The sequence below is a fragment of the Rhinichthys klamathensis genome, unplaced genomic scaffold (genome assembly GCF_029890125.1).
Source record: "Rhinichthys klamathensis goyatoka isolate OS25496 unplaced genomic scaffold, OSU_Roscu_1.1 h1tg000370l_1, whole genome shotgun sequence".
In the NCBI taxonomy this organism is placed as follows: Eukaryota; Metazoa; Chordata; class Actinopteri; order Cypriniformes; family Leuciscidae; genus Rhinichthys; species Rhinichthys klamathensis.
The window spans coordinates 1,161,419-1,173,996 of record NW_026606878.1 but is presented as its reverse complement, the minus strand read 5'-3'; the positions used below and the strand labels follow the sequence as shown (position 1 = coordinate 1,173,996).

At 39.0% G+C, this 12,578-nt stretch overlaps 1 protein-coding gene across 12 annotated transcripts in view; it reads right to left on the bottom strand.

The window, feature by feature from the left end:
* Positions 1-3,615: 3,615 nt before the first annotated feature.
* The window catches only part of flncb (filamin C, gamma b (actin binding protein 280)), a 50,331-nt gene continuing 41,368 nt past the window's right edge, over positions 3,616-12,578 (bottom strand). For 4 of the 12 annotated variants that reach the window (XM_056233479.1, XM_056233481.1, XM_056233483.1 and 1 more), the window contains 13 exons: positions 11,631-11,792; positions 10,886-11,089; positions 10,547-10,699; positions 10,337-10,459; positions 9,410-9,655; positions 8,656-8,925; positions 7,968-8,105; positions 7,757-7,872; positions 7,291-7,423; positions 5,925-6,101; positions 5,619-5,837; positions 4,742-4,948; positions 3,616-4,649 (listed from right to left, as the gene is read on the bottom strand). In XM_056233479.1, coding sequence (XP_056089454.1) covers positions 4,462-4,649; positions 4,742-4,948; positions 5,619-5,837; positions 5,925-6,101; positions 7,291-7,423; positions 7,757-7,872; positions 7,968-8,105; positions 8,656-8,925; positions 9,410-9,655; positions 10,337-10,459; positions 10,547-10,699; positions 10,886-11,089; positions 11,631-11,792 — 2,336 coding nt within the window. In that variant the 3' untranslated portion in view covers positions 3,616-4,461. Of the gene's footprint in view, positions 4,650-4,741; positions 4,949-5,618; positions 5,838-5,924; positions 6,102-7,290; positions 7,427-7,756; positions 7,873-7,967; positions 8,106-8,655; positions 8,926-9,409; positions 9,656-10,336; positions 10,460-10,546; positions 10,700-10,885; positions 11,090-11,630; positions 11,793-12,578 lie in introns of all 12 variants that reach the window. The other 8 variants (XM_056233486.1, XM_056233488.1, XM_056233489.1 and 5 more) reach the window with 3 other exon arrangements.

Genomic DNA, 12,578 nt, shown 5'->3' with positions numbered 1-12,578 from the left:
TACCTTTTATGGAACCACTTTAGCCCCAACTTATTTGTTAGGCTCATTCAAGTCCGGTTTTGGAGTTTAATCCCCGCTTTTCTAAGCTTCATTTATGGAAGAGCCCCCAGGTCTTCAAATTTGATTTGAAGCTTTCATGTCCTTATAGAACTCATAATTACAACTTGTAAACTGGGAATTTTCTGAGAGCTCTGACTGGCACCACGTGACCCATGTACTACCTGACATGCTGTGAATGCAGTAAAACACAGAGTCGTTTTTGACATTATTACTATAGAGGATATTTCACTGACTCTTTCTACGTGGTAGAAACGGTGTCGGCCCACATCTGGAATCCACATGTACCAGATGTGGCCCGGATGTTGCCCGGATGCTGTCTGGGGAGCGAGTCAATGAACCATTTACTGAACTGATTCATTCTAAAACGGTGATTCTTTCAAGAGCGCCATTACTGTGTGTTCTGCTGTGGCTTTTTTTAGGACTCTTTTCCAAAAATAAACAAGGGAATAAAAACTGGCAATATTCTGTTAAGGTGCAGAATTTTATCATTAAATCGGAAAATGCAGTCATTTCAAAAGGAATGCACACAATCAGGAATTTTCCGTGAGGAAAGATTTTCCCAGGCAGATTTTGCATCAGGTTCGGTTGGTCTTGCAAATTGTCCCATTGATCAACAGACAGCAGCTTGGTTTGAAAGTAGCTTCTGTGTGAGCTGTGCATACATACACTATTGATAATAGACAATGGTTTCACACACAAAATTTTGCCAACATTTTGCAAATGCGATTGCACCTTTACTCAGTATTGTATGGAAGCTTGTAAAATAAAAATTAAATTTAAAAAGGTAATTGTGATTTTTTATCTCACAGTTTCTGACCTTGCATTTATATCTCGCAAATGCGAGAAAAAGCAACAATCTCCTTTCATTTTTTATTCTGTGGCAGAAACAAGCTTCCATAATCCATAATACTAATTTCTCCTTTAAAGAACCATTATATAAAATAAATCACAGTCGCTATCTATCCATCTTTTCAGATAAACTAAAATCGCATTTGTTCCTGTTGACCCTCCCCAGTTTGCGTCACAATCCACTGGAGATTAAGCCCTAAATCAAACACAGTCAAAGGAAGGACGGTGCGCCCCACTATACCTCCATCCACAGGTGCAAGGTCATTTTGCGATGCTAAGTGATTGTCCCAGTCCACACACACAACCAGGTGTTGAAATCCCTCTCGCTCCCGCTCTCTTTAAATGGCTTTTCTCCCTTCCAGTCCCTTTTTCACTATAACGAGAAATCCTTTTGAACGACTCCACTGCGACTCAGTGTTAGAAATATGCAGCTTTAATTCCAGAGCCCCAGAGCCTTTATTGCCATTTACATCCTCATTACAAATGACCAGGAATCCATTAGGTTCCTGTCATCCCCCGTATCTCATTAAGATGGGCTCTATCTAGCCAGTTCCTGGAGGCCTGGCCCAGGGACAAAAAGAAAGTAGAGATCAAGCACCTTTCAGTAGGATGTTCACATACTGATGAGGTGACAGGGTGCCGCCACTGGCCATCTATCTCTTTATTGGCAGAAAGAGAGTTCTAGGCATGGATATTGCAGAGGCCGAGAGCAAAAGGTGATAAAAAGCACATAAGGGATCAGGTTGACCTGTGAGCCTAGGGACCAGTCACATGAAGAAACCTTTAACTCCCATAATGTAATTTGAATATACATACATAACTGATTTAATTCAGCATTTGAACTTGTGCCTCTACAGAGAAAAGTAGTACTGGGATTTTAATTTTACTGGGACTAAATGGACTATAAACCAAGTAGGCCTAATGATAACAATAAAGTTTTAACAATCGTTCTAATTCTACCAGAATAGCTCAATCCACACCAGAACTATAACGATGCGACACAGAGGAACGATATTGTTGGAATCACTTTCAGATCCAGCTGATGAATGATAAAAACGTTGACAGCCAATCAGAGTTTGACCGAGAACGTTATCATTGTGTGGATGCTATTATAGGTAGCCTAGCGTATGAATTTTAATTCTGCCAATGGCCCAGTGCACATCCCAGCTATAACGACGACATAAGGAACGATATCGTATCACTTATGATAAAAACATTGACAGCCAATCAGAATTCACCCGTTTTACATAACTGCAGCGCGCGCTAAACATATCGTCAGTTGGCGTGAACGCCAATAATATTATCGTTTTAGGTGTGAACGGGCCTATTATTATGAGGTAATTTTCACTACAATCGATAGATGGCGCAATTGCTTTTGTACGAAACAAGAGAGAGTGGAAGATGAAAGTAGAATCATTAGGAAATGTATAAAGAAAAATCTGACCGCAGGAAACCGCGATTGACCAATAGGAATCAAGTTTTCCAGAGAGTGCATCTGAGGGTACACCTGTGAAGGAGCAAAGACACCAATGGATCTTACTCAGGATCCGAGGAAGTAGATGGTCGTTCTGCCTCTTTATCCTCCTCTTACGAGTCGCATCTGATTCCTGCATCAACAATGGTCATCGATCAATATGAAAGCCCAACTCGAGCAATAGGCTACCTAGTAGGCTATAAAGTGACTGACGTATTCCAGCTTTTTTATATTTATTTGGCCTCTGACATGATGATAGATGCGCAGAATATAGGCTAAGCCTGGTGTCTCTGGCAAAATAGCATGTCTAAACTGATTGGATTAACAGAGAATATTACACATTCAAATTATGGGACAAGATCATAATCAGGAAAATAAAACAAAGTTATGCGTTTATATTCTGCTCATTAAACTGGAAAGAAACCTCAAGAGCTTGATAATGTGAGCATTTCACATTACACCACACACATATTTGATACACTTCAGGCCCTGAAATGTTACATTCCCGGAGTGTGTTGGTTGATTAATCTCAGTTGGAACACCCTTCCACTCTTATTTGCCTCTTTGAAGGAATTTTCCTCCTGATATGTTTAATGTGGTTCACCCAAGTTACTGAGTTAGTGATGATGAGACCTGAGAGGAAACTCATCTCTCTCAAGATACTGATACACTTGATAACAGAAAGACTGCTGTGCATTTATTTGAAACATCTTTCATGTATATATCTGGGATTCATTGGAAATGTTGTTATTTTAAATCAGTATAGCTTAAACACTGACCTGAAAGAGCTTTTCTCCCGGCCAACATGCAGTGATTGAGCCTCTAATTATCTAATACCTCATTAACTACACCTGGCATTGGAATAGTGTAAGATCGCCCTCTAGAGGCCGCGAAGGAAACAAACACACGACTTACAGTCATGGAGGAAATGCTTTTGAAGGTTACTTACTGTTAGTTTTATTAATATATGGCACATGTTGATATGATATTGTATCTCCTTTTAATATTTTTGTCAACTTAACTTGGTTCTATAAAAAACATTTTTTATAATTTAGATTTTATATTTAGGGTGACTGTAACATTCTGTCCAGGAACTACAGATGCATATAATATAATATAATATAATATAATATAATATAATATAATATAATATAATATAATATAATATAATATAATATAATATAATATAATATAATAAATACAATACAATATGGACATCAATAAACAGCACGTCATCAATTAAAATTTTATTATGCCAGCACAGTTTTACCAAACAGTAGAATAAAATATCAAACAATTAGTGTTTCTCCATACATTTCTATTTTAAATTCATACATATAAAATCACTATAAAATGTTGCTCTTTAATATAGTCACTGTAAAAACTGTGGGATTTCAAACATTCACATGCTGAACGGTTTTTGCTACACCGTTTGGTAAAAAAACAACAAAAAAAACCTCATCTAACCAATCACACAACCCAGTCTGCAGGGGTGCTGGGCCACCCGGGACCGGTTTAGACCCAGTGTGAGCCTAAACCTAGTCCACTAGGACTAAAAGATCAGGCTTTCACTGCTCAAACTAAGCCCTTGATCAGGAGGACCGAGTGCAAACCTAGTCCAGACTCAGAGACTAAATGATGTTATTCCATCATAAAAATAAGACCAGATTTAGCATTAGATATTAATAATAATAAAAAGATTAAATAACTCAGCTGTTAAATTACGTCTGTAAATGGTCCGGACAGTAACTTGACTGGTAACAGGGTGGACGTGATTAAAACAGCAACTGCTGGGCAGTGCAAAACCATTTTATCATTCACTTCTGCTTCAAACATTCTCTAGTCTCACAACATCTAAAATAACATCATAAAAAAAAGGTTAAGATACATAACCGAGCGTGAAATGAACACATAATGAACTTTGGATAAAGCGTATGCAGATATAGAACGTTTTCTTGATTATTTGTAAAACACAGTGAGTTAATATGTCATGAAAAGGCATTGTCGGTGAGTCCCGTCTCTTTCCCGGGACAGTCAGTAGAGTCTTTGCATAGTGGAGAGGATCTAAAGACAGTCTTTTAAGGCACTGTGACGTGGAAAGGGCTTCCGGGCACCATTTCTTCACCCCATTTCACTATGAGGATGTAGTCTCCTTTCTCCTTCACTGTGTATGTGACATTGTACATTCTGTTGCCCATGTGTTTGACGTAGACTTCCTCACAGGGAGTCTTTGGCCCGTGCACTCCTACCATTAACATGTTTGTCCCTGCAAAAAAAATCAAATTAAAAGCAGTTTAGTCATCTGTAAATGTGCATTATGTACAAATACATCCATGCATGCTTGAAAAAGTGATGTACCTGCTTTACTGCAGTCCACCGTGAAGGTGTTCTTCTGGCCAATGAAGGCTTTGGAGAGTCCGGCCCCCCTGGAGACCACCTTACTGGCATCAGACGAGAACTTCGGCAGAGTGGAGAAAGATCCCGCCACCGAGGATGATTTTGTCACCGTTTCCACCAGAACCGATGACGTTTCGTGTAGAGAGTGTCCGCCCGACAGACGTGCGCCTGGAAGAGTGAATTTCTTTTTATTGATTTGCTTCATGAAAGATGAGTTGCTGTTCCATTTGGTAGTTTTACCTTCAAATCATTACCATGTCAAACGCAAGTAAACAGTTTCACACATTTTCATAGTTTTGTAAGCTTGTGTGGTTTCAAATCCGCTCCGTCATATTGCAAAATAATCCTGCCATGATCATCTCATAATCAGACTTTCCTATTTCAACATGAGTGCAAGAAACCTTTTATAGTTATTTACTCATATTTCAACAACTTCAGGGTGCTATAAGGGCCATTTTTTATGTTTAATATTTAAGGAACAACCATGCTGGGGGTTTTTTTTTCCATGTTTATAATCATCTTAATAATTTTGTATTCTATACTTTGTATGATATTTTTATATTAATAATACTTGATTTTTTTAATTTGTACTCTGTAACATTTTGTCCATGGACTACAGATGAAAACTGTGGCACATCTCCAGTAATGTTTATTAATTTGCTAGACTGCTTCAGGTGTTGACTTCATGTGCTATAAGCAGCTTTTTTTGAATGCCATGCATAAAAAGGTCCCGACTACCTTACAGATATGTGTCCTGAGTAACCACACCTGTCTCTGTGTCAGTCCTGTATGGAGACAGCAAAAAAAGCATAGTCTAAAGTAGTGTGTGATGTCTCACCGGAGACTTTGGCTTTGAAGGGACTGCCCACAATATGCTGCGGTCCTCCATATTTGATGGAGATGAGGTAGCTGCCGGGAGCCATGGGTGTGTATGTGACCTTGTATCCTTCTGGACATTCCTGACAATCCATCTTTACTTTCGATGGGCCGTCAATGGTAACCGACAGAGCTCCTGACCCAGCGTTACACGTGTTTACAATGAAATCCGAGGGTACACCTGTGGAGGATGAGATGTACTGAGTGAATGTATGTGCGCTTGTGTCTTAACACTTGTGATTGGCTGCTTGGTTGGTTGGCGTCATACCTGTAGTTCCGCCCTCCAGTCCGGGCCCAAAAGCAGTCACCATTCCTGGATCTCCCACCTGGCCGGGTTCCCCTACACGGATCTTGAAGGGACTGCCTGGGATGTGACTCCCGTTAAAACGGACATCAATGGAGTGGACGCCGTTCTCCCGTGGAATAAACCGTATGGCGTGTTTATCTGCACAAACAGGCATGCGATGTTGAATAAGTTCAAATCCAATCTATATCCATATACTCTAAACTAACATCAGTTCTAGTGTGTCTTTAAATATTACAGTGATCATAATTTGTAGGGTGTTGCATTATATTATTGTTTGTTTTACTGTATTTATTGTATTATGTCTGCATTTCTCTATTTTACCTCAATTTTCAGTTTTTGTAGCGCTTTGGGTATGAGAAAAACACATTATAAATAAAATACATTATTATTACTATTATTATTATTGTATAATTAATAATACACAAAATAAAAAAGTATAAAAATGGTTTAATAAAATAATATAACATATTTATATAACATAATAATAAGAAGAAATAAGAAAAAACTTGAATAATACACAAAACAACAAAATAATAATGAAAAATTAATGTTTAAAATAATATATTATATAATAATATATTAAGCAATGTATACATATATTTAGATAAAATAAATAATAACAACAAAAACAATATATAAAAATTATAATACAAAATAAAATAATATATTACATAATTAATACATACATATTTATATACTATAAATGTAAATAATAATAATAATATGCAATATAATACACAAAATAAAAAAGTATAATATGGTTTAATATTATAATATAACATATTTATATAACATAATAATAATAATAATAAAAAGAAAAAAATGACTAATATATAAAATGACAAAATAATATAAAATAATGGATTTTAAAAAGAATATATTAAACAATGTATACAAATATTTAGATAATATAAAATAATAATAATGATAATAATAATAATAATATATAACAAAACATATATATAAATAATAATATTAGTAATACAAAAATAACAAAATAATATAATACAAATTGTTTGATAACATAATATATTACAAAATCAATACATAATTATTTGTATACTATAAATGTAAATAATAATATTCATAATATATAAAGCAAAATTAATAATATACAAAGTAATGAAATAAAATATTTAACTAATACAATAGTATATTAAATAATATATTTTAATGATATATATTTAAAAAATACGATACTATATTAATAATAATAAAATTCTATAATAAAATAAAAAATAATCATAATACATAAAATCATATAATTAATTATAGATCAAATAATTCCCGTCTTTTTCTATACGCGAGTATGTGCCCATATGCTCACCATTGTCTAGCTCAGTGATGTAACACTCCTCCACTGCTCCAGACGGTGTGTGCACCTTCGCATCAATCGCTCCTCTCGCTCCGTTCAGCTGAACGGCAAACGAGGCCTCCTGGTTCACTTTCAGACCCATCTCCTGCTGAGAGAGCCATGCAGACGTAGTGTTTCATCTAATCTTCAGCATTTTAAAGCTGAGTATGTAAAGATGTGCAAGCATATACCCAACGGCCAACATAAAAACTACTTTGCCATGCTCTTTTGTCTTTCCTGAGAAACTGCAAGTACACTTGTCTCGTCTCATGATAAGCTGTTCTGTGCTCTCCATCAAGTGCTCTTACAGTCTCTCAAAGAGTGTGTTGATAAATAAGCTGCCATCCGCTCTCAAGAGTCCCTGAATCTCACCTGTCCCGCTGCTACAGAGAATAACGAGGCCTCTCTGCGTGAGTGTGTTTGATCTGGAGTCACTCACCTGCAGGCTGGTGATGGTAAGTAGGCGGGCGTCATCTGACAGTGATGCAATGGGAACGATGAAAGGGCTGTCTGGGATATGTTCATCGTTAAATTTGATTGACACCTCGTAGTCACCTGAAATGAAATAAATAAATGAAATGAGAGAAATTAAAGACTGAGAGCCATTGTAAAACACATCTGTGTAATTGAAAATAAGCATGAGCACTTACCAGGCTCCTGTACTACGTAGGCCACCCCACAGGAACCGTCCTTCCTGTCCTCAAAGGAAATCTCTGCTTTGCTGGGCCCCTCAACGGCTATGGACAAACCACCAGCACCCGCCTCACGAGTCCAGATACTAAACTCAGCTAAAAATCACACATAAAAAAAGGTTTAAAAAAATTATGCAAATGAGAAGAAAAAAAAAGTGGTCTAAGGTAATGTTCGCACTATCCCAGATAAACAGTGCCTGACTTCCTGTCAGTGTTATTTAAGGATTACTTATAGTATATACGTATATAAATATAGTATTTATTCATATTTTGAATAAGGTTTTGTTTTTAGAATTAGTTTTTTATTTAAAAGTTCACTTTTTAAAAGTTTTCATTTTAATTTTAGCTTCAGTTTTAGCAATTTTGTTATGTGCTTGCTTATTGTTTTTAACAATGTTATTATTTTGATAATTTTATTTCAGTTTTAGTACTTTTAGTGCTTCAATTTATTTTATTTCAGTTAGTTTCCAAGGTAACATCTCTAATTTGATTTTTTTTTTTTTTTTACATTTTTAATCTAATACTATATTTAAATAAATCTAACCGTACATTTTATTTTATTTCAGAGTTACTTAAATTAACAGAATTTTTTAAATATAGTTTTTAATTAACAATATCAATACTAATACTGCTTCCTGTCTCTTACCTGGAACTCCAGCCACACCCCTGTCCAGTCCAGTACCACCGGCCCGAACCTTGTGGGCCCCTCCCTCTCCAAGGGGCCCCACAGTGAACTGGAAAGGGCTTCCGGGGACATGCTGGCCCCTGTATTTGACATTGACCGTGTGGGGGCCCATCTCCTGAGGCACAAAGCGCACACTATAGGCGCTGTCCTCTCCTTCTACGATCTCAGCGTCATCCGTGTTACCGCTGGGACTCGTCACCTGTGCGGTCATCTCCTGTGTACCTGATTCACCTGAGAGAGAAAGAGGGACGGCGTTGAGTGTATGAGAAAGAGAGGGAGAGAAGGGAAAAGAGACAGGCACACGTGTAAACCATTCCACATAAAATTTCCGGCATTTCTTCTATAAAAGAAGATGTTTTGGCTGAGCTGGCCACAGGGCTGACGGCTGCTCAGATTTTCCAGCTCGGTTCTCATGTCATAAATGTCTGCAGTGGAAAGAGTGCGTTCACTCCCGCTCAAAAACCCCATAAAACACACACATACCATGACTTCATCACACACACACATACGCAATAACACAAAATTAAACTTGTAAGAGCTGCAAAACTTAAAGGGATAGTTCACTCAAAAACGAAAATTCTGTTATCAATTACTCACCCTCAAATCTCTCAGATTTGGAACATTTCAGGCGAGTAAAAAGGAAAAATTTCCCTTTAACCAGCAATCAACGCACACAAACACACACACACACACACACACACACACATGCACACACCCTCTGATTGTCGGCCCTGGCTGCTGCTGAAGGGTCCCAGGCTCTCCCTGCCCAGAAATCCACCGAATACGTTCCTGAAGGGGTCGCCCCCCACTTGGGTGCTCTCTTCCACCCGCACTTCTCTCTTGGTCTCGCCCGCATGGGTCTTGCTGATCTCTGTGCGTTCTGTGCGTGTGTAGGTGTGGCTGCTGCGGGTGAAGGTACGGGTGAGTCGCTCTTGAGCCGTCACCATCTGAAACCAGTTCCCTACAGACGAGGAACCCGGAAGACAGAGGAAAAAGGAAAGAGGAGAAGGAAGAAGGAGGGAAGCAATGAAAAAAGAGAAACAGGAAATGCAAGCTTCCGAGTAGAATGGAAACAAATTCCGTATTCTTTTTTTTTTTATTATTCTTTTTTTATCAAAACAACTTTAATTAAATTCTATACAGTTTCAAACGGAACCACTCTGATTTGAGAGACAGGAAGTGACATGACAGTGGGAGTCAGTGAGAAACAGGTGGGAAAGGAGACAAACCCTGCGTCCGAATATGCCTACTTCCCAACTACATAGTAGGCGTAAAACAAAGTTGTATGTCCGAATTCATAGGACAGTAAGCAAAAAGTACCCGCACGACCTACTACTTCCGATTCTGAAGTGCATCTGATGAACACTTTACTATCCCATGAGGCCACAGTAAAAGAGATGTGCATGGCAGTGAAGCAACGCAACTGACGCTGGTAGGTCACATGACAGTGACAACATGGTGGATGTAGTATGTCCAAATTTCATTCTTACTACCCATATTCATACTTTACAAAACATAAGTTTAACAGTCGTGAACTAATAATCAAACCAAATGTACTACCTACTAGGCATCATGCAATTTCAGAAAGACTTGATTCGAGACTTGACAACCCTCCCTTGCATCTCATTCCTTTTCTGCTCACCTGGAATCTTGAGGTTGAGGTCGCAAGTGCTGCCCACCGTGGCGATAGAGGGCGCCTGCCTCTTTCTGGTAATACTCTCCTTCATTCGTCCCTCGCCCAGAACCTTCACTGTAAATGGACTTCCTGTGGAACGACATGAAGAGTTTGAGAGTCGCCCACCTCAGAAAGCACGCATTTCAAAAAGACTCATGTTTGAGGTCTGTGCAGTACCTGGCACATGTTGGTCTGCGAATTTGATGTTGATGATGTATGTTCCGGGTTCGGTTGGGCAGTAGGTCACTTTGCATGTTCCGTCTTCCACATCCGAACAATTAATGTCAACTTTGCTTGGCCCCTCGATAGACAGACCCAGACCTCCATAACCTAATGTACAGACCAAGTGGGATTTATGCATGCTTCAATACAGTGCGCAAAAGTAGCTCAACTTTTCAGTGGATCTAAAGACTATGCATTCGAAAGTGTTTGGGTCAAAAGTCAAAACTCAAGTGTACCTTGGGACTAAGTGCATAATGGACACCACATACCTAGACGTCCTAGAATACCATTTACCTGCACTTCTGGTGTCCACGATAAACTCAGCCACTTCAAAGGTGTGTCCTTCAATCAGACCTTTTCCAAACACCTTCACTTTACTGGCATCTCCAATCTCAGACTGGCCCACCATGATCTTGAATGGGCTGTTGGTCACGTGTTTTCCATTCTTCTTTACACTGACCACATGCTCTCCCACCTCCTTAGGAGTGAAGGATATTCCTGAAGTAAAAAAAACAACGGGACAGGTCTTTGTTCAGGTTTAATCAGAGTTTTTTTTATGGTAGCACTATCAAATCTAACAAAAGTGATAGGCCTCAGGATTAGGCTTTACATCAAAAGCCTTTTCTGAGCTTATAGTTGATTCTCTTTGAAATCACATGAAGGAGCTCTCGGTCTCAAATAACATTTTTGAGACAAACCCTAAGGCATCACTAGATCAGAAAGTTTCAGTGTTTCAGAGGACTCATACTTTCTTGTTTAGGGAAACCTAAAAGGTGTCTTCTCCAAAAAATGTGTCTAGTTTCTGAAAGTGTTATTCTGGAAAAGTTATTCTTATTTCCAGGGGTGTACATAAACATTTGTCCAATTAAATGCTGTCTAGAATAAGAATGCCCTTCCCACTAAAACTACCTGCAAATCATGGTGGATGGCCCTTCAACATCTCCTGCCTAAACTTAATATGATCAGGCTTTTGTACAGGTTGCTTTATCAGTTCAGTCATGACGCAGGTAGGTGCTGGCAGGCTTGATGAGTGACTTACCGATGTGTCGGTTTGGCAGTCTCTTCAGCAGGCAGGGCTCCTCGTTGCCAGATGGGGCTCTGATACTCGCGGTCAGGGAGCTCAGGTCCGTCTCTGTGATCTTCAGAGACACGTCTGTGGCCGTGCCAACGTTCAGCTGAGAAGTCCTCATGGAGTCATCGCCTTTATCAAGAATGTGAGAGGATAAAGTGAGGAGCCATAATCAATAATGACTGTTAATACACTCACCGGCCACTTTATTAGGTACCCCATGCTAGTAACGGGTTGGACCCCCTTTTGCCTTCAGAACTGCCTCAATTCTTCGTGGCATAGATTCAACAAGGTGCTGGAAGCATTCCTCAGGGAGTTTGGTCCATATTGACATGATGGCATCACACAGTTGCCGCAGATTTGTCGGCTGCACATCCATGATGCGAATCTCCCGTTCCACCACATCCCAAAGATGCTCTATTGGGTTGAGATCTGGTGACTGTGGAGGCCATTTTAGTACAGTGAACTCATTGTCATGTTCAAGAAACCAATTTGAAATGATTAGAGCTTTGTGACATGGTGGAAGTAGCCATCAGAGGATGGGTACATGGTGGCCATAAAGGGATGGACATGGTCAGAAACAATGCTCAGGTAGGCCGTGGCATTTAAACGATGCCCAATTGGCACTAAGGGGCCTAAAGTGTGCCAGGAAAACATCCCCCACACCATTACACCACCACCACCAGCCTGCACAGTGGTAACAAGGCATGATGGTTCCATGTTCTCATTCTGTTTACGCCAAATTCTGACTCTAACATCTGAATGTCTCAACAGAAATCGAGACTCATCAGACCAGGCAACATTTTTCCAGTCTTCAACTGTTCAATTTTGGTGAGCTCTTGCAAATTGTAGCCTCTTTTTCCTATTTGTAGTGGAGATGAGTGGTACCCGGTGGAGTCTTCTGCTGTTGTAGCCCAT